Genomic DNA, 25,716 nt, shown 5'->3' with positions numbered 1-25,716 from the left:
ACACAGCCAGGATAACCAAGGAGTGGCTCTGTAAGAAGCATATCAAGGTTCTGGCGTGGCCCAGCCAGTCTCCAGACATAAACCCAATAGAGAATCTTTGGAGGGAGCTCAAACTCCGTGTTTCTCAGCGACAGGCCAGAAACCTGACTGATCTAGAGAAGATCTGTGTGGAGGAGTGGGCCAAAATCCCTCCTGCAGTGTGTGCAAACCTGGTGAAAAACTACAGGAAACCTTTGACCTCTGTAATTGCAAACAAAGGCTCCTGTACCAAATATTAACATTGACTTTCTCAGGTGTTCAAATACTTATTTGCAGCTGTATCATACAAATAAATAGTTAAAAAATCATACATTGTGATTTCTGGATTTTTTTTTTTAGATTATGTCTCTCACAATGGACATGCACCTACGATGACAATTTCAGACCCCTCCATGATTTCTAAGTGGGAGAACTTGCAAAATAGCAGGGTGTTCAAATACTTATTTTCCTCACTGTATGTATATATATATATAGTGAGGAAAATAAGTATTTGAACACCCTGCTATTTTGCAAGTATAACATTCATAATAACATTTGGTTTCAACCAGATGAGTATAAGTTCCCTTATGAGTCATGTATCTTATCAGGGTTTCTTCCTCATTTCCTTTTAGATAGTTTTAAATTTTAGGGATAAAGTTTTCGGTGGTAAAGATTTACATTTGTAATTATTTATTTCTGTAATGCAATTAATAATAGTGCTATTGAAATAAAATGTAATTTAACTGTAATGAATTGATTTATATAACTTTAGATGAAATTAATGATTTATCCAAGTTCTAATGTTAATATTAATGTGCACAATTACAATTTAGACTTTACTCCCCTTCAGTCTCTCCGTGTCACACACAAGGTTTATTCAGGATTCCAAATTATAAAATTACATGGCTCTTGGTACAACTGGTACAATTTTGGTATAGCTGCAGTCAGACCATTCATGAAAAACACAGCACTCAGATATCTTCAGATGTGTGTCACGCATAATTTTATGACATGCTTTCATATCAGTGGATAAATACACAGTAATGTAGCTTATGTAGGATTGGAGAAAGAATCCTTTAGGAACATGATAAGCACAGTGAAGTATAGAGAGATGAGCATCATGATAAGGGATTTATTATATATCATTGAAGGAAATTTCAACTAGATGCCCTCATAAGCTGCCATTCTTAAGGCTGTAAAACATCACATGGACTCTCTAAGACATGGGGAATTGAGGAGGACCTGACAAGAGGAATACCACAAAATTAAAAAAGGTTACATACTGTACTTCTCTAGTACCATCATTGTCTACAACTTTTTTTGCCAAAATACTGTTTGTGGTGTCCAACTACTTTTCCCCCTATCAGACTCACCTTTTAAACACGTTTTTGTTCACAGGTCAAAGTAAGAATCAGGTTCATGTGTGTGCAGGTTTAAAGTGGTTATACGCACTGTGAATGCATTAAATAAACAAAAACAAAGGTGCAAAATCTGACTGTATAACGCACACTATGTTTAATCTCTGTCTATCTGTCTGTCCGCCCCCTCTGGTTCTGCATCTGTCTGTCTGCATGTCTGTGCCTGTTTGTCTGTCTTTCTGTTGGTGTCTGTATTTGTCTGCCTGTCTGTATCTTTGTGTCTGTCATTCTGTCTGTCTATCTGTGTCTGTTTACCTGTCTGTTTATCTGTATCTGTCTCTCTCTCTGAGTCAGTCTATTGGCATCTTCCTGTTTGTCTGCATCTGTCTGTCTCCGTGTCCATCCATCTGTGTCTGTTTACGTGTCTGTATTTGTCTGTCCCTCTGGGTCAGTCTATCTGCGACTTCCTGTTTGTCTGCATCTTTCTGTCTCAGTGGCTGTCTCTGTCTGTCTGTCTCTCTGTCCTCTGCCTTGTTTATCCGCCATTTCCAGGCACTGTCTGCTCCGTGTCTGAAGCAGGGACCTGCAGGGGAGCTGTTGCTTTACTGCATCACAGTTCCTCACGATAGAGCTTTTCCTTTTCTCGTGGGTGTCAGTAGTTGGGGTCTGTGCATTGTGTGTAATGCTTTAGGAGGTAATAAATACATGTAGACTGTGCACATGGTTTCGCTGCTTGACTCAGAATGTACTGCACATGTAACTGAAAGGACACATGTAGTGCGAGCTCTATTAGACTAGCTCGCTAAGCCTAGCCTGCTAGCTAATGCAGCGATTACAACCCGAAACAAAGGAGTTACCCTCTGAATAACACCTGTAAATCAAACATTGTCACTGGCAACAAAATATGGATCGTCTCACCTCGTTTGGAAGTAAGTAAACATACATGAATCGAACGCTAACCTAAAAGCGAGTGTGCGCTAGCAAGCTAGCTAACAGTTAGCACCGGCGACGGTGGTGGTCCACTTCAGATAACTAACTAACGTCATCCCTGAAATGTGTTTACAAATTACCCCCTTCTGAAACTCTCAGTGCACCACATATAGTATTATATGAAGATATTCAAGTGTTTGTCCTGTCACGTGGATCAGTAATACCGTGTTCACACATGGCTCATGTTGTACTCATGCCTGTAAATGTTGCCCAAACTGCATGAATTCAAACAACTAGAAAAGAAAAAGCAAATGCTCTTGAACAGAAAGTGTAATGATCAATACTTTTGGTAACGTGGAGCAGAAGATGAGATGCTCATGAGGTCAATGTGGTTTGGGGTCCAGGTCAGTTTCTGTACGTCACCAACTCCTTCAGACCTCCAGCTGAGTAACACTACATCCACAAAATCAGTGTTCAAAATGCTTATTATATACTAATCCTATTAGTTAGTTGTGGATGAAAAACAGAGCAATCGGCAGAATTGTGAAACATCAGTAGCATATGAATGGAAGAAGAATGGAAGAACCAACTCATCCTAATGCTATAGACTGATGTTGTCCAATCTTATACAGCATGTGTGGGTGAAGTTTTTCATTCCATGCAACCACAAGTCTATTTAGTCAAGTTAGTCACAAGATAGTCCACTGAAAGCTGATCCTAACTAATTAAACAGAAGGGTATTGAGTGTGGTTTCTGCTCGACTGGAATGAAAACCTGCATTCAGACTGGCTACACTTTTTGGATAAGATCAGACACCCCTTGCATCGACCTACTTCATAGATACAGTAACCATTTTTACTTCCACTGGAAACTAACTTTGCTCTAACTACCTCTATGATGGTCTGACCATTTTCTGGGGTATCATACAGAAATGTCATTAATTATGCAATAATTTATTTAAATTGTTTCTGAAATACATGGGAATGTTTCCATGCTGAGTGTGATTATCGCTTGTCCAGCAATGGAGGTTGATCATCATAGGACCACTATGGAGTAGATATGATTTGAGTGAGGGAACTCTGACACTAATGGATGTACACATATGCAGGAATGCAGATGTTGGGAATATTGGGTGGAGGAGTGCAGGTGTTGGGAAAATTGGGTGCAAGAATGCAGATGTTGGAAATATTGGGTGCCACAGATGTTGGAAATATTGGGTGCAGGAGTGCAAATGTTTGGAATATTGGATGCAGTAGTGTAGGGGTTGGTAATACTGGGTGCAGGAGTTCAGGGGTTGGAAATATTGGGTGCAGGAGTTCAGTGGTTGGAAATATTGGGTGTAGGAGGTGGGATTATTGGGTGCAGGAGTGGGGAATATTGGGTGCAGGAGTTTAGGGGTTGGGAATATTGGGTGCAGGAGTTCAGTGGTTGGAAATATTGGGGGTAGGAGGTGGGATTATTGGGTGCAGGAGCGGGGAATATTGGGTGCAGGAGTTTAGGGGTTGGGAATATTGGGTGCAGGAGTTCAGGGGTTGAAAATATTGGGTGTAGGAGGTGGGAATATTGGGTGCAGGAGTGCAGGGATTGGGAATATTGGCTGCAGATGTGGGGAATATTGGGTGCAGGAGTTCAGGGGTTGGGAATATTGGGTGTAGGAGGCGGGAATATTGGGTGCAGGAGTGCAGGGATTGGGAATATTGGGTGCAGGAGTGTAGGGATTGGGAATATAGGGTGCAGGTGTGGGGAATATTGGGTGCAGGAGTTCAGGGATTGGGAATATTGGGTACAGGAGTGTAGGGATTGGGAATATAGGGTGCAGGGGCGTAGGGGTTGGGAATATCACCAATAATGGGTTAAGTATAATAAAGAATAAACCTCAAGAAAAAATGTTCTTTCCGAAACCTGGTTTTGGTTTTGGGTTGATAAAAGACTAGAGATTCATTGACACACTCTGCTCTGTGCATCTCTAAGGTTGGCTGGTTGGTGCTAGGCTGAGAATAAACCATTAATCATGCATATCAGGTCAACAGTGGTCCTGTAGGTTTCTGTGTTCATTGACAGAGATCAATGACTGACAGTCCGTGCATAGCAACCAAAGGCTACAGTCAGCAAGTGTACATCTTTAAAGAGACGTCTACTGTAGCTTTGTGAGGACAAGACAATTGTATACATTAAAATAACCTAATATTTTTACATTACATACTTTTTGTCCTCAACAGATGATCCCTTTGACAAGCCTCCTTGTCTGGGTTGTTCTTCATACCTGGTGGAGCCCTATGTAAAATGTGCTGAATGTGGACCTTCACCTTTTGTCCTCTGCCTCCAGGTAACTCAGCAACTTAACATCTATCATCATGCTTTACATATTTGTTTCACATGTATAATATGCATTTAGCCTTTGTTTGTTTGTTTGTTTACAGTGCTTCACTAGAGGCTTTGAGTATAAAAAACACCAGAGTGACCACAAATATGAGATCATGGTAAGAAAAGAAGATATTGAGAAATATAGAGATATTGGTAAACTGTGAAATACATAAAGAACTAAAGCATAAATTTAATTAGTAAAGACCAGTAAAGAAAAGTCTCATTGTCATCATCCTTTTAAACTTTATTTATTTATTTATTTATTTATTTATGATAGTTTTCTTAGAATGGTAGAGATTATACTCGGGGAACATTGGGCTCAGGTGTGCCTTATTACTTCTTAACCCTGTAGCTACTCTTTCAACCACACGTTTCCAAATGCACAGCCACCCTCCATGATCCCACACGTACAATTCGGTAGATGCAAAGAAAGAGAGGGGGGAAAAGGCAGTATACTTCAATAAGAATTGCAGTTATTTGCTATGTGTAATATACTTAATTTATACAGTTATTCATTTTTACATTCTATAAAGCAAAAATATTAACAGTAGTTTAATGTTCAACAACATTAATTAAATTAAGAGATTGCGCTAACTATAATTTTTTTTCTTGTACTAATACTTCCCTGTAGCTGTTACTTTACTGCAATAAGAGTACAATTGTTTTTGAATGAAACAGTATGGATTAATTTGTATCTTACTATTTTTCCCATAAATTATATAAATAAATATAACAAGGATATAACCGTTATGTTTCCTTTTTCCTAGACATCAGATTTTCCTATACTAGAGCCTGGTTGGACGGCCCAAGAGGAGATGGCTCTTCTAGAGGCGGTCATGGACTGTGGCTTTGGGAATTGGTTAGTATAATTTACATTCACACATCTAATTTGAGTTGGCAAGGTCAAAGGTTACACTACTAGGGTATAAGGGTATATTACTTAAGACTGATTATTATGTTATAATGTCTCATTATGTAGTCTTATGGAGTGATAGTACTAATAATAGCTCTAGCCTGACAAAAACACGTGGACTCAACATCTTTGATGGACCCTTGCGAGGTCTGTTCTGAGTGAAACCTGTCTTGGAAAATCTCTGTATGACCCTGGTCACTGAACTGTAACTCAGTTTTAGGGTGTTACTGATCTTCTTATAGCCTGGGCATCTTTGTGGTTCTTTGTGATTCTAATTCTCAAATCCTTCTTCTTTGGCATGAGGCGCCATGTTGAACAGGCAGTGGTCAGTATGAGAGAATTGTACTCAAAGCACCAAATTTTAACTGCAAGATACACACATTTGTATGGTCCTGACAAGCAGACAAAAACATGAACATAATGAATAGGACATGTGGCTTTACATGGTTAAGCGACGTACAGCTGTTATCACTTAGGGTGTACTTACTTTTGTTGCCAGTTATTTTGACATTAATGGCTGTATGTTGAGTTATTTTCAGAGGACAATAAATCTGTACTGCTACACAAGCTGCACATTCACTATTCTGAACTATATACAAGTTTCTTTTCTAGAGTATTGACCCATGAGAAGATACTAAAATGGTTGCTGAAATATGAGCAGTGTACTTTTGAGATACTGTGTGTGTGTGTGTGTGTGTGTGTGTGTGTGTGTGTGTGTGTGTGTGTGTGTGTGTGTGTGTGTGTATATATGTATATGTATATGTATATATATATATATATATATATATATATATATATATATATATATATATATATATATATATATATATATATATATATATATAATATACAAATCAAAATTCATGGGTGCTCTCCTGATCCCCTTAAAGAACAATCTTGCAGCATCCAATGGCCTCTTATCGGCTTAGACATTCTGCCTTTGTGCTTACTTGTTTACTTGTAATATATATATATATATATATATATATACACACATACACAGTACAGACCAAAAGTTTGGACACACCTTCTCATTCAAAGAGTTTTCTTTATTTTCATGACTATAAAAATTGTAGAGTCACACTGAAGGCATCAAAACTATGAATTAACACATGTGGAATTATATACATAACAAAAAAGTGTAAAACAACTGAAAATATGTCATATTGTAGGTTCTTCAAAGTAGCCACCTTTTGCTTAGATTACTGCTTTGCACACTCTTGCCATTCTCTTGATGCCTACTTTGAAGAACCTACAATATGACATATTTTTAGTTCACTTTTTTGTTATGTATATAATGAGCAGGTGTGTCCAAACTTTTGGTCTGTAGTGTATATATATATATATATATATATATATATATGTATGTATATGTATATATGTGTGTATGTATGTATGTATGTATGTTTAACAAGATTCTGGAAGGTGAGAAGATGCCTGAGGAATGGAGAAGGAGTGTGCTGGTACCGATCTTTAAGAATAAGGGAAATGTGCAGAACTGCAGTAACTACAGGGGAATTAAGTTGGTAAGTCACACCATGAAGTTATGGGAAAGAGTAGTTGAAGCCAGGTAGAGAGAAGAGGTGACCATCTGTGAGCAGCAGTATGGTTTCATGCCGAGGAAGAGCACCACAGATGCATTATTTGCTTTGAGAATGTTAATGGAGGAGTATAGAGAAGGTCAGAAGGAATTGCATTGCGTATTTGTGGATTTAGAGAAAGCGTATGACAGGGTGCAAAGAGAGGAGTTGTGGTATTGTATGAGGAAGTCAGGTGTGTCAGAAAAGTAAGTGAGGGTGGTGAAGGACATGTATGAGGGCAGTGTGACAGCAGTGAAGTGTGCAGTAGGAACGACAGACTGGTTCAAGGTGAAGGTTGGATTGCATCAAGGATCGGCCCTGAGCCCTTTCCTGTTTGCAGTGGTGATGGACAGGTTGATGGACGAGGTCAGACACGAGTCTCCCTGGACTATGATGTTTGCAGATGATATTGTGATTTGTGGTGAGAGTAGGGAGCAGGTTGAGAAGAGCCTGGAAAGGTGGAGGTACGTGCTGGAGAGAAGGGGAATGAAACTCAGTAGGAGTAAGACGGAATACATGTGTGTGAATGATAGGGAGGGCAGTGGAGGGGTGCGGTTGCAGGGAGAAGAGGTGGAGAAGGTGGAGGAGTTCAGGTACCTGGGGTCAACAGTGCAAAGTAATGGAGAGTGTGTTAGATAAGTGAAGAAAAGAGTGCAGGCAGGGTGGAGTGGTGAAGAAGAGTGACAGGAGTGATTTGTGATAGAAGAGTATCTGCCAGAGTAAAATAAAAAAGTGTACTGGACTGTGGTGAGACCTGCGATGTTGTATGGTTTAGAGACAGTGGCATTGAGTAAAAGACCGGAGGCGGAGCTGGAGGTAGCAGAGCTGAAGATGTTAAGGTTTTTGTTGGGAGTGACGAGGATGGACAAGATTAGAAATGAGTTTATTAGAGGGACAGCACATGTAAGACTTTTTGGAGACAAGGTGAGGGAGGCGAGATTGAGATGGTTTGGACATGTGCAGAGGAGGGACATGGGGTATATCAGTAGGAGAATGCTGAGGATGGAGCCACCAGGAAGGAGGAAAAGAGGAAGACCAAGGAGGAGGTTCATGGATGTGGTGAGGGAAGACATGCAGGTAGTTGGTGTGAAAGAGGCAGATGTAGAGGCAGATATATATATATATATAATATACACATACACACACACACACACACACACACAAACCCATCTCCTCTTCTTCTTTCGGCTGCTCCAATTAGGGCAGCAGATCATCCGTCTCCATACCCCTCTGCAGATGTTCTCTACATCTGCCTCTTTCACACCAACTACCTGCATGTCTTCCCTCACCACATCCATGAACCTCCTCCTATATATATATATATATATACATACACGCACAAACAGTGGAGTAAAAGTTCTTATTCTTGGTTCTAATTTCTAAACTTTTTGCATGTTTGTCACACTTTAATGTTTCAGATCATCAAACTAATTTAAATATTAGCAAAAGATACACAAGTGAACACAACATGAAGTTTTAAATGAAGGTTTTTATTATTGAGGGAAAACAAAATCTAAAACTACATGGCACTGTGTGAAAAAGTGTTTGCCCCCTAAACCTAATAACTGCTTCGGCCACCCTTACATAAATATACACACACACACACACACAAACACACACACACACACACACACACACACACACACACACACACACCCCTAATGTGTATTGATATATGCAAAGACTGTAACAAAATAAAATTGGTTAATTAAACCTTGTGTGTGAGTGTTTTTAAATAGTTGGATGGGAAAAGTCTGTTTATTCATCAAACCATCTAATACTTTTTTAATGTTCACATGAAATCTGAAAGCCCTGGCTTATCACATTTATATATATATATATATATATATATATATATATATATATATATATATATATATATATATATATATATATATATATATAAACTAAATATTATTTGCCTGCACTAGTTGTACTGTTGAATGCTAAAGTTTAATGCTTCCAGGCTTCTGAGATCTCAAACTTACATTTTTAATTCTGTTGTATAAATAGGCAGGATGTGGCTTACCAAATGCGCACCAAGACCAAGGAGGAATGTGAAGGACACTACATGAAGAACTTTATCAACAACCCGCTTTTCTCTTCGACTCTGCTCAGTCTGAGGCAGGTGGAGGAGGCTCGCATGCTCGATACTGCCATCCCATTTAAACGTAAGTGACCCGATGCAGTGTCAACTAAGAAAATGTTTTTATATTGGTATACAACCTCATTTCTAAGAAAGATTAGAGGCTGGGTAAAATGTAAATACAAGCAGAATGAAATGATTTGCAAATCTCATGTTTTATTTAAATACAACATAGAAAACATTAAAAATATGTAAACTGAGGAAATGTAAAATTTTAAGAAAAAAATAGGGTAAGTGTTACTTAAAAGAAAACAGCTGGAGGACTGATTTGCATCTAATTATGTTAATTGGCAACAGGTCAGTAACATGAATGGATGTGTTTATTATTCTAAACAAATTATTTTCTTTAGCCACTGATGATCCTCCTAGACCTTCATTTGACTCTCAGCTTTCCAGAGACATGGCTGGTTACATGCCAGCTCGTGCAGATTTCATGGAGGTCAGTGCCGTGTGTTTTCCACATACTACAATGTTTTGTTTTGGTTTTCTTTTCCGAAGGTAGAAACATGGGAAAAGAAAAGTATTACTTGTTCAGTTCTGTAAACAAACACATAACCTCAGGGAAAAACGGTTTACGTAAACGCCAATCAAACAACAAATGGGGGAAAAATAAGTGTGATATAATTAAATTTATGGGAAACTAAATACATTTAGAACTTCCTTTAGCAACATAAAAAAAAATCTGTAGAAGTTTATTAGTCTCTTACATTATTTTATAGAAATTTTAGCCCACTCTCCCTTACAACATTGTTTCAGTTCATTCATGTATAATGGCCTTCTTTTCCTCACATCAGGACTGTGACTTTCCAGCATTCAAGTCTCTTTCCTCTTCAGCCATTCATATGTTTATATACACCCCTCTATAACCATGCTTGACAATTGGTATAATGTGTTTGTGGTTTTTTTTCCAAACAAGATACTGTGCATGATGACCGAACATTCCCACATTGATCAGTTCAAAGGGTATTGTTTTTGTTTGTTCATGTTCTGTATAATTTTTGGAGAGATGGGGTTTATGGAAGCCAGTTTTTTCTGATTATGCTGCTATGAAGGTATATGTATAATTAGATTACTTTATTTAATAGGTTGATTAGGTAGTCTATAGACCATTTCAACGGCCATTTATTCAGGAAAGGAAGTGACACCTTCGGTCATTGGACGTTTCCACTTAGTTACTGCGCACATAAAACTCGGACCATTATGTTCGGCGGTCGCATGCTCTTTCAGGCCAGGAACTAACTTGTCTGAAATTAAAGTGTGTAGATTTTCTGAAAAATTTAACATAACGTGACGATTGGATTTCAGCAGTGAAGAGAGGATATCTACATTTATCTAAAACCAACAACACGTGATAAATTTTATATGAATTAGATTTAAAAAATAAAACAGAAAAACAAAACATTAGCCAGCATTGTATTGCATGTACCTTCTTGTTTATTTGTGACCACACAAAGGGTCTAAAGTGTCACAGATGAAGAATTCAAACCCTCTCACACACTGTTCCACCACAACAAGGATCACAGCAACATGGCTACTTCACATAATTATGTATGGAATATTTTATGATGGAACACAACAATTATTTTAATAAAATTCAGTAAAACGTTGACTTTCAGTTTGACTTTTTCCAGCCTCGTCAAACACAAGATAAACGTCCACAATGAAACCAAATGTTTCCAACTTTCCCTCTAAATAAGTGTTTGTGGTCATTCAGACTAAGATAAATGTGGCTTCTTTTTGTAGTTTCTCTTGTGTAGATGTGCTCGGTCTCAACCAGATAATGATATGTCTTTGGGTAAACGGGTAGTTCTTTGGGTAGTTCTAAGTGATAAGTTGTCGCTTCAAGGTCTGATTTAAGGGGTCGGGTAATTCCACTTTATCATCTATTTTTAGCTTTTATTAATATCTTAACTGTTCTGTTTTAGCAAGACTTAAAAACCATATGCTAGTCATTTTGTTTTGATGTGATTTAAAAATGGTGCCACCGAAAATACCAGTTGGACAGATATACATAGTATCATATAGGGTTATATGAATATATAGCTCTTTATATTTATGTCTATATGCCCATGATTGTTTATAAATGTTTATATGCATAGCACCGTGGTCCTGTTAGGCATCGTTGGAATGGTGGAATGACAATAAATCTCACTTGATCTTGAATTTAAATTAAAATAAACTTTTAATGTCGTACTACATCTGATCTAAACATTTCGTCTGGCCTGCAGGTCAGATCATGTAGCTCTTGGGGTATTTTTTCATATCGGATTGACCTCAGACCAAATTTCCTGCACATCCACTCCTGAGATGATTGCCAATTGTCTTGAAGGTCGCTCAGTTTGTAAACAATCCTTTTTACTGTAGTATTGTAAATTGCTTGGGGATGGCCTTATAACATGTCCTAGATTGATAAGCAGCAAGGTTGGCATCTCCGAGGTTAAGACTGATGTCTTTTTTAATTATCGTATTGTCGACACACACCTGAGTTCTCCCGAGCACCAACCTGCAAAACATTCTCATTTTATGGAGATTGTGAAACTTCTTGATGATTAACTCATTTTGTGCATTTTATTAATAGCACCTGGTGTTTAAATACTGTCCTAAACATTGTAGAATTCAAATAAAGTTGGTTTACTGCATATTCAAATCCCAAGGTTACCCAAGGTTATTGTTTGTTTACAGAAGTCCATGGGTTTGTGAGATTGAGTATGAATAGATGACTTTTTTTTCTAATTAATGAATACATTTTTTTACATTTGGTTGTCCATCTTTGTTGGAAATTAAATACAAAACCAGCCATAATTCCAGACTTTTTAATTTTTTTTATGAAAACAAACAAATGCAATTTATATCCTTTGTAATGTTTGTGTATCATAATGCCAATACAATCTGTACAGTTTAAATGACCATGCTGTAGGTTACTTATAGTAATTCACACCATAGATTTACAGTATGTCTCATATTTATTGGGAAAGAAAAGAAGGTTGAAATATATTTTTGCGAACGAATGTGTGACTAATGCAGTTTCTTGCTTTTTTTGTTTGTTTGTTAGGAATTTGATAATTATGCAGAGTGGGATTTGAAGGATATTGATTTTGTTGATGACGACTCTGATATTCTTCACGGTAAGAACACAACTCGATTCATGGAGTCCTTCTTATATAAAGTGAGGAAATGAGTATTTGAACACCCTGCTATTTTGCAAGTTCTCCCACTTAGAAATCATGGAGGGGTCTGAAATTGTCATCGTAGGTGCATGTCCACTGTGAGAGACATAATCTAAAAAAAAAATAAAAATCCAGAAATCACAATTTATGATTTTTAAACTATTTATTTGTATGATACAGCTGCAAATAAGTATTTGAACACCTGTCTATCAGCTAGAATTCTGACCCTCAAAGACCTGTTAGTCTGCCTTTAAAATGTTCACCTCCACTACATTTATTATCCTAAATTAGATGCACCTGTTTGAGGTCGTTAGCTGCATTAAGACACCTGTCAATTTTTTTTTCTCAATTCATTTTTATTTGTATAGCGCTTTTAACAATGAACATTGTCTCAAAGCAGCTTTACACAGATAATGCGTTGATTAAAAATGAATATGTTCTTTATGAGTAAGTTTGTCCCTGATGAGCAAGCCAGTGGCGACTGGCGACTGTGGCAAGGAAAAACTCCCCGAGATGGCATAAGGAAGAAACCTTGAGAGGAACCAGACTCAAGAGGGAACCCATCCTCATCTCGAATGTCCATTTGTGGCGGGTATACAATGTTGCGGGGTGCAGTGATGATGATCAAAAGCGAAGTGTATTTCTGAGTCAGTGTAGGAGACTGTTGACATCAACTACAGTCCAATCCAGGCAGGCCTGGATGAAGTGGGAAGATCCACGGGGGGGAGAGGGGCAGGAACAGTGGTCACTGGAGCCTCAGGAGCATGTTTAACTCGACCGGGAGAGAGAGAGAGAGAAAGAGAGAGAGAAGAAGGTGACAGGAAGAGAAGGATATGGATTATTAAGTGTACCTATTGTTGCATGAGAGTTAAAGTCACTGTGCAGTTTGGACTCCGGCAAGACTCGCTATGGCAGCATAACTAAAAAAGAGAACCAGAAGGCAACACAGACATGAGGGATCTCTGGGATAAGAGACGGCCCACCACACCACCATCAACAAACCTGAGTGAACACGTGAATGTGAGGGGACGACGACAACATACAAATATACCAGTTCACCAAACACTCTATATCAATGTTCCCTCCAGATCTGAGCCTTTACCTGAGAAAAAATCTACTGATTAAAGGCTTGACTGAATAAATATGTTTTCAACCTCGACTTGAACACTGAGACTGTGTCTGAGCCCCGAACACCGGTTGGAAGGCTGTTCCATAACTGTGGGGCTTTATAAGAGAAAGATCTGCCCCCTGCTGTAATCTTCATTATTGGAGGAACCAACAGATAGCCTGCACCTTTTGATCTAAGTAGGCGTGGAGGATCATACTGGTACAGAAGTTCACTCAGATACGGTGGTGCGAGACCATTAAGTGCTTTATATGTCAGTAGTAGAATTTTATAATCAATGCGAGATTTGATTGGGAGCCAGTGTAGACTGATTAATACAGGGGTGATGTGGTCATATTTCCTAGATCTAGTGAGGACTCTTGCTGCTGCATTCTGAACTAACTGAAGCTTATTTATGCACCTACTCGCACACCATACAATCAGTAAGAAACCAACTACTAACATGGCCAAGACCAAAGAGCTGTCCAAAGACACTAGAGACAAAATTGTACACCTTCACAAGGCTGGAAAGGGCTACGGGGAAATTGCCAAGCAGCTTGGTGAAAAAAGGTCCACTGTTGGAGCAATCATTAGAAAATGGAAGAAGCTAAACATGACCGTCAATCTCCCTCGGACTGGGGCTCCATGCAAGATCTCACCTCGTGGGGTCTCAATGATCCTAAGGAAGGTGAGAAATCAGCCCAGAACTACACTAGAGGAGCTGGTCAATGACCTGAAAAGAGCTGGGACCACCGTTTCCAAGGTTACTGTTGGTAATACACTAAGACGTCATAGTTTGAAATCATGCATGGCACGGAAGGTTCCCCTGCTTAAACCAGCACATGTCCAGGCATGTCTTAAGTTTGCCAATGACCATTTGGATGATCCAGAGGAGTCATGGGAGAAAGTCATGTGGTCAGATGAGACCAAAATAGTACTTTTGGGTCATAATTCCACTAAACGTGTTTGGAGGAAGAGGAATGATGAGTACCATCCCAAGAACACCATCCCTACTGTGAAGCATGGAGGTGGTAGCATCATTCTTTGGGGGTGTTTTTCTGCACATGGGACAGTGCGACTGCACTGTATTAAGGAGAGGATGACCGGGGCCATGTATTGCGAGATTTTGGGGAACAACCTCCTTCCCTCAGTTAGAGCATTGAAGATGGGTCGAGGCTGGGTCTTCCAACATGACAATGACCTGAAGCACACAGCCAGGATAACCAAGGAGTGGCTCTGTAAGAAGCATATCAAGGTTCTGGCGAGGCCTAGCCAGTCTCCAGGCCTAAACCCAATAGAGAATATTTGGAGGGAGCTCAAACTCCGTGTTTCTCAGTGACAGGCCAGAAACCTGACTGATCTAGAGAAGATCTGTGTGGAGGAGTGGGCCAAAATCCCTCCTGCAGTGTGTGCAAACCTGGTGAAAAACTACAGGAAACGTTTGACCTCTGTAATTGCAAACAAAGCCTCTGCAAAATTGGTACATTTAATATGCTGAACTATGGGTAATGCAAATCCATTGAAATTTAATGCAACATTTTTTTGTTTCACATCCAACATGATGGAGCACTGAGCATTTAAAAGTACTTGGTTTGGTCAGTTTTATCTACTATGCTTTCAAGATTTTTACACATTTCAAACTGACTGTCATCACTAAATGTCCTTATTTCTGATCGTTGTTCAAACAAACAATAATGCATACTATTTTACTCTTCTAGCTCTTAAAATTGCAGTTGTGGACATATACCATTCAAGATTAAAAGAAAGACAGCGAAGGAAAAAGTAAGTTTAAACTCTGCTTGGATTCTGCCCTGAAAACAGCTCAGATTCAGGTCCTGTGTTTTCTCCCAGCGCACCAAATTCAGCACAAGACTTGGTGATTATCTGTTCAGTTACATTCAGAGCAGTAAATGAGGTGCATTGCTCAGCTCTGTGACCTGCACTCTGAAGTGGATCTTCAGTGCATCTGTAATTCTTGTCATGCTTTTTGCATCAGGACATTGTAATGATGAAAGATGTTTGGGCTTAGTCATTTAGTTCTCTTGAAATACAAAGACATCCAATATAATCGTTTACAATTTCAAGACAAAAGTTTTAAAACCCATTGCTGTGATGATCACACTTTTGGACATTTTTTTATGTGAAGAAAGAAAGCAAAAATTGTTTACAATTTTATTGTAATTCCAGGTTAAGACAAATTAAGCTAATTTGGAAATATCATGCATGGCTACACAGGGATATCATTTGAACAAGAATCTCATCTTAAAACAAAGTAGACTTTGTATAGTGATAGTTGCATGAAGGGTCGAGTTTTGAGTCGAGTAAGCTAAAGCCACTACTGTTCTCTGACCCTCCTGCTGAACCTTCGAAACCATTGTCGAGAGGATCATGTTTCTGAGAACCAGACCGAATTAGGTTTATGATAATGCTGGTCTCGACAAGAAATCCTAAACCTGACACTCGCAGTAGGAGGGCTCATCTAAGATCACATTTCCGAGTTTAATGTAATGCTGGTCACAGGAATAGAACCTCGATCATCAGCTCAAACCAAAGCGCTCTATAAAACAGACTGGACCATTCCTTAGTGTATGTTCAAGCTGAATTTAACATTAAGTAGCTAGAGCTTTGCATCAAAATGAATGAGTAATAAGTAAAATCTAACGTCTGTCTTCAGCTCATTTTTTGGTCTATAAATTCTGCACAGTATGTTAATGGTTAAAAATTTATTTTTTTTCTCTTTCAGGATCATTCGGGACCATGGACTCATAAACTTGCGCAAGTTTCAGAGTAAGGGCTTTTTCAAATACAAACCAAATGAACCAAAATCACCATTGTGATTTTAGAGACTGTATGTCTTTTTTTTTTTCCCCAGAAAGCTGCAGGTCATTCAGGCCATTTGAATTTGTAAAGTATTAATAATACATGGAGTTGGTACATGACTGGTAGAAGATTCTAACCAAAGCAAAGCAGCAGCCACACCTAGTGAACTGCCCCCATTTACCTTAATATAAGCTCTAGGTGTACCATTTTGACAAAGGCTCTGAATAGTCATGTTGGACCAGAGCCAGAGCAGCATTGAATGCCTGTTATTGCTCTGCTATGAATAGTCCAGCATGAAATGAACACCCTGTCTCTAATGATAAAAGAGACACAGCTTCACAAGCTCCTATTGATTTGACCTCTCAGCGAGGTTAGAGCCAGTGCTCTCACTAAATTGAAACCACCTCTCCTGTCACAGCGCTTGTTGCTCCTCAAATTTTTTTTATCTTCTCCAGCTGTCACCCCCCCCCCCCCCCACCCCCTTTCTGTTTTTGCTCAAAACCCTGTTCGCTATCAAGGTTGGCTTTTCTGTTTGTTTATCAGCCCCGTGCCACATTCCTTATCTCCTTCTCTTTCAAGACAAAAGACTGCCAACAGTTACCGTGGAGCTGCAGGCCAGTTGTCATGGAGACTGGCTGAGATTGTGCATGTGTATGTTTGCACAGAGTGAAGCATACAGTGGCCAAGGCTTTGTAAAAAAATGTTGTGCAAATCTAGAAGAAGCAGACTCTCAAGAATTTAATGTTTTGATAAGGACCAATCAGTAAAACAGTAGAGTGAGACATTAGTAAACATCAGGGAAAAAAAAAATTAAGTGACATAATGCTTATGTCTGTGTGTAAAGTTATATAACTGACCAAACGTCCCCTCAAGGTTTGGAATATACCTCAGTTTTGGGTAAATCTTGCGGGTCCCTCAGTGCTTATTTTATTATTATTATTATTATTATTAAAAAAATAGATTTTTAACGTTCTTTTGGATACGTTTATTAAGGTGAAACTTGACGCATTAATTATCTGTTAAATGATGAGTTGAATATTATTGTTTGTGTGTCTTGACAGTACTGGAGAGGCGTTACCCTAAGGTGGTACAGGACCTGTATGATGCCATGAGGCGCTTCGCCAGGGTCGTGGGGCCACTAGAGCACGATAAGTTCATTGAAAGCCATGCATGTGAGTACTGCACATTTTTGGCCTTACATTTTATTTCTGTTGCAACATGTTGCGATGTATACTATGTATACTATGTATACCTTTCTCAGTTACCTGAGTGTTTTGTCATGTGATGAGATTTACCATGTGACCCTACTGTTAATGTAACACACAACAGTGTTGACCATGAAGGAACTGCAAGTGAGGCTAAATAGAACATCTTTGGCTTTCCTTTGTACGCTATAGTTATTTTTTTGTTGTTCATATGCTCTATATTAGGCTGCATCTCAAATTAAATACTGCTGCTTGTGTGTTAATTTCAATACAATCCATTTCTAGCGCAATTCTAATGTCACAAATCAGCTTTGCAGAAATCCAGATGCAGTTATAGATACCTAATAAGGATCAGGAGTCGAGAGCGGGATGGAAATACTGCATCACAACATGAACAGGAAACCCTAAAAGGTTTTAATGATTTAGAAAGAGAGCTTTTCTTCTGGATAGTAGGATTACAATGCATTGCAGCATACAGGTGGAAAAGTGTAAAGAGGATGGTATCTTGGCCTTAAGACGTTTGGGATCTATTTTGACATACCGGATAGTGTCGTGCCACGCAGTGTATGACAAAGGCAATGATTTTTCAGAATGTCAGTTGCCTGGTTTACGTGACATGTAATAGCCGAGTGGCAGGTGGAAAAAAGGTACTATCAAAAAAAAATTTTTGAACCTGGATGCAAAATAATTCATTATAAAATAATTTGTACATGCATTTACACAAATAATTCAGTTCCTGAAACTCAGAAACTGAACATTTTGATGTTTTTGTTTTGTTTTTTAAATCCCTGTCTCTCAGTGGAGTTTGAACTGAGGAGGGAGATTCGCAGGCTGCAGGAGTACAGAAGAGAAGGAATCCAGTCTTTCTGTGGTGAGATTAAGTTCTCTCATGACATTACTCACTGAAACACACAACCTGCTGCACTGACGCCATCAAAATGCCATACTACTCCTGTTCTCTTTTCCTCAGCGAGCATTAATCCAATCCAGCAGTAAGGGATGTAGTGCAGATTTATGATACTGATATATGACTTGAACCCATTTTTGCTCACTCAGATGCACTTTTGTTCTTTTCGGCTTCAAGTGCGTACATTGCGCAGTGAAAGTCACATGGCAGAGAAAATGGTTGATTTTGGATTTTTGTGCTAATTCAGCCATAAGGGTGGTATTAAAGTCAGGTGTAGAGGAAGTCTGGGGTGCAGTCAGCATTCCAATTCATCCCAAATGTGTTCAAGTTTTGAGGTCAAAGATCTATAGCAGGCTGCGCAAGATCTTTCTCTCTGACCGATGTAAACCATATCTTCATGGAGACTGCATTGTGCACAGGGGCATTGTTATGCTGGAACAGGTTTGGGTTCAAGTACAAGTGAAAGGAAAACGTATTATACAATTGCCTGCCTCCAACTTTGTGGTACCTGTTTGCAGAAGAATCATGTATCTCTGGAAAAGTCCCAATGCTTTTGTTTAAACAGTGTTCATATACTGTTAAAAGTTTGGAAACACCTAGTTTTTCATTTTTGAGAGGCACATGCATTTTCCTCTTGTAAAACTTGCCGAAGGTGTTTTTCACAAGTTGGATATTACTTTGTGATCCAGTTCAGCCCAGAGCAGTTTAATAGGATTTCAGTCTAGTGACCGGGCATTCATTCTATTATAGATAACACTCCAGCCTTGTGTTTGTTCTTTAAATAAAGCTTACAAAGTTTGGATGTATGCTCGGGCCATTCTCTTGTCTAGTGAAATCTATTCCAATGAGCCACAGTTTAGATGGATTTGCATGGTATTGAATTATGGAATGGTAGCCATGTTGGTTCAGTTTTCCATTTTACCAGGAATGAGTCTCCAACTTTCCCTGCTACAAAACAACCCCAACACAATTAGTTTCCACCTCCACGCTTGACTGTGGCTTCGGGGCAGACAGAATATCATCTCTCCAGTTCTACTTCTTACATTAGTTTCTTTGTTTGAGCCAAACATTTGAACTCATCAGTCCATAGAACTTTCTCCAGTCATTCACTGTTCAATCCTTGTGTTCTTTTGCCTTTTAGCTAGCGTGTTGCACATAAACCTAAAGAACATGCATGTTATTTAAAAACCATAAAATGCTATGTATTTCTAAACTTTTGATTTTTTTTTTACTCTTTTGAGCTCTTTCCAGATGTCTCATAAAGATAGACACGTCCACATAGACACAAACGTGTGTATGATAAACGTTTTACTAAATAATTTATAAAAATCCTTTCACGAGAATCTGTTTTGGGTAACTGTTTAACAACCACAAGTAGACTTGCATTGTATTCATTTTAACTAACTTCTTTGTTTCGTTTGTTTTCCTCTTATTGTACTTTAAAGACAGATGCAGTATTTAGAGATTAACCTGCAAAAAGTATTTATTTTAAATGGTTATCTTTAATTACAGATCAAACTCAAGATTGATTTGATTTGAAGTGAGATTTGATCTTTGCACATGTTCTTTTGATATGTGTTCTGTGATTCAGGTGCGAAGGTGTATGAGCAGGTGAAGCAAGCACGTGAGGATGAGCGGAATAAGAGGAACATGCTGTGTGAGGTTCTTCAGTACATTCATGACAGTCGCGCCTGCCAGCAGTGGCTCCACAAACAGGCTGCCATGTAAGATCTGCACCGTTTCCATTTCTGTCTATCTCTCTTCTACTTTTCTCCACTAGGATACATGTTTAATTCAATTGAATTTGATTTGTTTAGCACTCTTAACAATGGACATTGTCCCAAAGCAGCTTTACAGGGATAAGTATGTTATAAAATAAAAATGTAAATGCATCTGTTAGTGCTTATAAATTTATCCTTAACGAGTGACAGTAACAGTGAAGACAGTGGCAAGGAGAAACCTCCCTGAGATGGTATGAGGGAGAAACCTTGAGAGGAACCAGACCGAAAAGGGAACCTGTACTCATCTGGTGGCACCGAATGTCCATTCACATATCTAAAGACATACTGTAATAAATAGTGGCCTCGGACTTGAAAGAACTATTCATACTTTAGATTTTCACGAGACCTTGTGTGTTGTGCGAGTTTCCCTATTGGCTGTTCTTCAGGGTTTTAAAGTAAATCAACGCTAATATTGTGATCCACATAATGAAAGTCAGGTCAGTGTTTTCAGTGCATCCCATAACGCACCACAGACTCAGTCCGATAAATCATTATTCGCTGTACTATAACACTCTTTTAATGCTGCAGAGATTCTGCACTTGATATCCTTTGCGTCGCACAGCTTGTATTTGGCTTGTGGAAAAAGATGAGTTGGAACTCAGAGTGCATATGTGGCTGTCCAATCCCAACTGAATCATTCTGCACAAAGCACGAAATTATACAGTGATTTAGTGTGTGAGAAGTGGCTCTCAGCCAGGTGTGTGTGTGTGTGTGTGTGTGTGTGTGTGTGTGTGTGTGTGTGTGTTCATGTGCGCTATTGACTCGTGTTTTTCTTTCACAGTGATGCTGGCATTACTCCCATCATCACTACCATCACTACCTCAGGTGAGCTGCTACACACTCAACACCCTGAATTCCTCCCTCTCTCTCACTACACACAGGCTAAGATGCGTTAATTTATTCTCCCGTAAATATACTGAGCAAAGACATGTGCCACACGTATCTGTCTCTGCTTTCTCTCTCCCTCTCTTGCACTCCGCTCTCTCTTTTCTCTGCTTCTCCTCAATCTTCAGTTCTCAGCGAGGCCACGTCTGTGTTCAGTCTTGTTGCTATATTTGCGAATCATATTAATTGCCAAGCTGTTGGACATCCTTCAGACCAGTAATAAGATTTTATTCAACTGCAAATTCATTTAATACTTTTATAATAATAAATGTTGAATCATAAATGTTCTAATGTATACTGTTCGAGATCTCTCTACTCTCAAAAAAATGTATTATTTTGTTGCCGCTGGTAAAAACTTGCTGTCTTCGGAATTCCCAGGCAGAAGAAGTGCACCCCCTCTGAATTTGACAGGGTTGCCAGGCACAGAAAAACTCAACGATCGGGAAAAAGAGGTATAGCTTACTTTCTTTAATGTGCAGTTAAGTTCATAAGTAAACCCATTCATTGCCCATTTATTGAAGATCAAGTGCGCAGAAACTTTTAACCATGTGGTGTGCTGCTGTTAAAAATGATATATATAGTAGTAGAATGAAATAGAGCTGCATCTTGCAATAAAACTTGAATCCAGTTTGCATATGCAAATATTAAAAATCGGAGACAGAGATGAAAGAAGATAGAGGGCATTATTAAAGCAAACACAGGGCATACTGTACTGGTTAGGTCTCATTCAGTGCAATATGAATTAATGGAAAAATATGATGCTATGCAAATCAATATGGTACATAAAGTTTGCTTTTGTCACTTTGCTTCAGACAGACAGCAAAATATAAATTTACTGAAGTGCCTCCTAACGCATGGTTTTTTCACGAACAGGCCTTTGCAGTACAAAGAAAAGAAAAAAGTTTAAATAAAACCATGCATTCTTTCTCTGTTTAGTCTCCAGGAAGTTACAGCTCTGCCCCTGCCATGTTAATCTGTATTGTATGTGACTCCTTTAGGACACGCCTCGGTCTCCGTAGTACTGTGATGCGTCATATTCACGTAGCAGCAGTGGTGCTGAGAGAACGCGCTCGAGAAACAGTTTAGAGAGGAGAAATCAGTCTACACATTCAAATCTGGTCACAAATTATTGGTCACCTTCTATATAACAAACGTATAGCACATTTACTAATAATTACATATAAATAAATTGGTTTTTACTAATGCAAATATGTTAAAAATGATGCATTGCGGTACAAATTACAACTTGTATATGATGCGAATCGGTGAATCTTACTATCCCTAATACCCTAATGTCATTTCAACTATTAAAAAAGAAATTGCCCTAACTCAGTTTAAACATTTGATATGTTTTCTATGTTCTACCATGAAAAAAGGTGTACCAAACTTTTTTGGAATTGGGGTTGTATATATGTAGAATCTGATTTATTTTCCTTAACTATTCATCCATTTGACTAAAGGTAGTGATGGAACCTCAATGGAATCTAACACACTATATTTCTACTTTGCATGAAACACATTTCCTTATACTACAGCAGTGTTAAATTCTTGAATCTGATTGGTCAGAAAGTGTTTGCTAATGTTCCTGACAGGAGTTCCAGCAGCACTGGGATAATCCAGTAATGTATTACTTTACAAAGAAAAATAAATGTGGCTCTGGTGCGGTTTCCGGTAAGGAACGCTTTTCTATGGCGTGTCCGGTTCTTTCTACTGCGAAACTCTTCGAGACAGAGGTGTTACTGTACATATTGTTTTGGGTTGGGAATTTTTTTTAAACCTTCTGTCTCATTAAATAAGAGCTGATATGTGAATAAAAATAAAGTACTGTTGGAATTTTGCTGTAGTATAAGAGGAGTTAAACATGTCAGTCCACTGTTATAACGGTCACATCCCACCAATGCACTATTGATTATTTTGCTATATATTGTGACTTGACTTGTTTGTCATTATACTTGTTTTCAGTTTGTTCCCTTAGGGTATGCAAACGTTTGTACTCGATTGCATCTACTTTGAACCAATGCTGCATCATTAAATGAATAACAATATATTTTTTTGTCTTTCTCTATGTTTCTGCCTGCTGTTTAGCTGTGCCAGGTTGTTCGGCTCGTGCCCGGTGCGTACCTCGAGTACAAACAGGCCCTTCTGAACGAGTGCCAGCGGCAGGGTGGCCTCCGACTGGCACAGGCTCGCTCGCTCATCAAGATAGATGTGAACAAGACACGCAAAATATACGACTTCCTCATCAAAGAAGGCTACATCAACAAAGTATAACAGGAGTGAGTGCGAGCGCACTGTGCACTTCTGGCAGGCAGAGAGGTGACACACTGCACATGAGGCTCTGAGGACTGGAGATTATTGATAAAGACATTTACGTGTTCTGTTTCTACTCTGTGCCACTTTTTTTATTTTATTATAATATCTTTTTTAAGAATCTGCTCATGTGATACTGTGACTACAAACGTTTTTTTGATACAATGTTTCACCGTCTGTCTTGCATTTTACATTTCAACTGTTATCTGCTAAATGTATAATCATGTGACTTCGTGTTCAGATGTATTTAACCACATAAATACACCTGTTTTCAAAATAGAGTGTAAAAAGTGCTTTAAAAGTACATTGTAATATCTGGACAATTGTAAGGAATTTTCTGTCACACAAACCCAAACACACTTGTTGAGTAACATGTTCTGGTTCAGAGAAAAGGACAGCGGCAGCTTCAGGCTGCATCACACCCATCTGTGCAGATATCTGCATCAACATGCTAACATTCATTTTATCAGCCTATTAATGAGCACTGCTCATCTCCGCTCTGCTATCCCACGTGTTCTTCTGTTTCATGCTGTGTGAGCTGCTTGAAATGAGATCTTTCTTCCAAAGGCTTTTTTCTACCTGAAAAGACTGCTGAGTGCAGAGACCGTAGTTGAGTTGTGATTTCAGGCTGTTTTTGTGTATTCAGTTCTGACCAGATGCTTGGTGTATATAGATTATTTTCCTGCATTTTGGCTTTGTGATATATGAATATGCTCTTCAAGTGCATTGTGTGTCCTTCAGGAATAGTGTTGTAAAGACTGCAGAACTGCTAAATGTTCAGACTGGGATTGCAGTGTCAACATTTACATTTGAATTTATTGTATTGACCGCCAATATTGTGTGTGTGTGTGTGTGTGTGTGTGTGTGTGTGTGTGTGTGTGTGTATTGCGTGTTTATTTGAGTGTGCCCAAATCTAAATGTGTGTGTGTGTGTAAGTTAGTCAGTCAGCTTGTTTATAGACAGTCTCCTCTGGTTCTGCGGCTCAATTCACTCACCCACTTCTATTCACTGTGACAGCTGAGCCGCTTCCCTTTTAGCTGCACTTGATTTCTCCCAACTGGGATTTTTATTTTTTTTTTATGCCAAGCTTTTTACTTATGTGCCTTCCATATGAGAAAATCAGTCTAGATTCCCCAGACTTTACATTCGGTGCTGCTAATGCAGTCATCCTCAGCTGAGTCTTTCAACACCTCAGCCCTCAGCATAAAGGTGGATGAAGGCCACAGAGTCATTTACATTTTGGGGGGATATTAATGTAGAATTTTAGCCTACTTTCTCTATATTATCTCCTTTATCGATGTGTTAAACCGGTGCAGTGCAACCAAACATTAACATACATCTGGTTTATTAAATCAGCTGTATGACTGTGTGACCCCTGTCACAAAAGTTGGTAAAGATAGTAAAGTTCCTGTCTGCACCCAGATGCTTTTGAATCTGGTTCTTCTCAAGGGTTATACATTATATTTGTATCTACCTATACCTTTAACTTCTAGAACTATATACCTATCTCTGGGAGGTTTTTTCCTGTCACCATCAGCACTGGCTTACTCATTAGGGTGATTATAACATCTTATAACTAGGCATAACATTTTAACTGACGTGTGAATAACACTATTTCTTCATCATTCCACCTGTTAGTGGGTGGGATATATTAGGCAGCAAGTGAACATTACAAACACACACACCCCCATTGGCGGTCAGTACAATAAATAAAAATGTAAAGGTTGGCACTGCAATCCCATTCTGAACATTAAGCATTTATGCAGCCTTTAAAGCACTATTCCTGAGGGACACACCATGCACTTGAAGAGCATATTTATATATCACAAAGCCAAAATGTAGGAAAATAAACTACATTTATATACGTATTTATTTAAGAACGAAGTTCTTTACCTTAAAGTTTCTTCTGAAGCAATGACACTGGAGACTCCGTCCATAAATATGTAATACCAAAGTGGGCGGCGAACTTCAAACCTAGACTTTCAGCCGTGTACCTGAATCAATCCCCCTCTAAATACTCATCATTGATTTACGAGAATGAATACCATTACTAAAGCAAGAAACCCAATTACCACTATTCAACAAGTCTCTTTTCAATGCAGCCACAGCGGCACCACCCACATGCAGCATTTTTAACAAAAGCATTGATATTAGCATCATAAAATGATCCACACACACATTTTCTCTGCATTTTTTCAGTACATTATGGTTTTCCTGGGGATTTGAA

At 38.7% G+C, this 25,716-nt stretch overlaps 1 protein-coding gene across 1 annotated transcript; it reads left to right on the top strand.

Moving 5' to 3' along the window:
• The first annotated feature begins 1,847 nt into the window (after positions 1-1,847).
• tada2a (transcriptional adaptor 2A) lies at positions 1,848-24,215 on the top strand. Its single transcript, XM_083548928.1, has 15 exons — positions 1,848-2,305; positions 4,526-4,632; positions 4,727-4,786; positions 5,438-5,529; positions 9,177-9,334; positions 9,660-9,748; positions 12,362-12,434; positions 15,300-15,363; positions 16,325-16,368; positions 17,463-17,573; positions 18,406-18,477; positions 20,105-20,237; positions 21,076-21,119; positions 21,558-21,631; positions 23,265-24,215. Exons 1-15 carry the CDS (start codon positions 2,281-2,283, stop codon positions 23,448-23,450), a joined length of 1,332 nt encoding a protein of 443 aa, XP_083405054.1. The 5' UTR covers positions 1,848-2,280; the 3' UTR covers positions 23,451-24,215.
• Positions 24,216-25,716: the final 1,501 nt, after the last annotated feature.

This window comes from Silurus aristotelis (assembly GCF_946808225.1).
Source record: "Silurus aristotelis genome assembly, chromosome: 8".
Classification (NCBI taxonomy): domain Eukaryota; kingdom Metazoa; phylum Chordata; class Actinopteri; order Siluriformes; family Siluridae; genus Silurus; species Silurus aristotelis.
The sequence above is the reverse complement of the archived record's forward strand: the minus strand, read 5'-3'. Positions and strand labels throughout refer to the sequence as shown.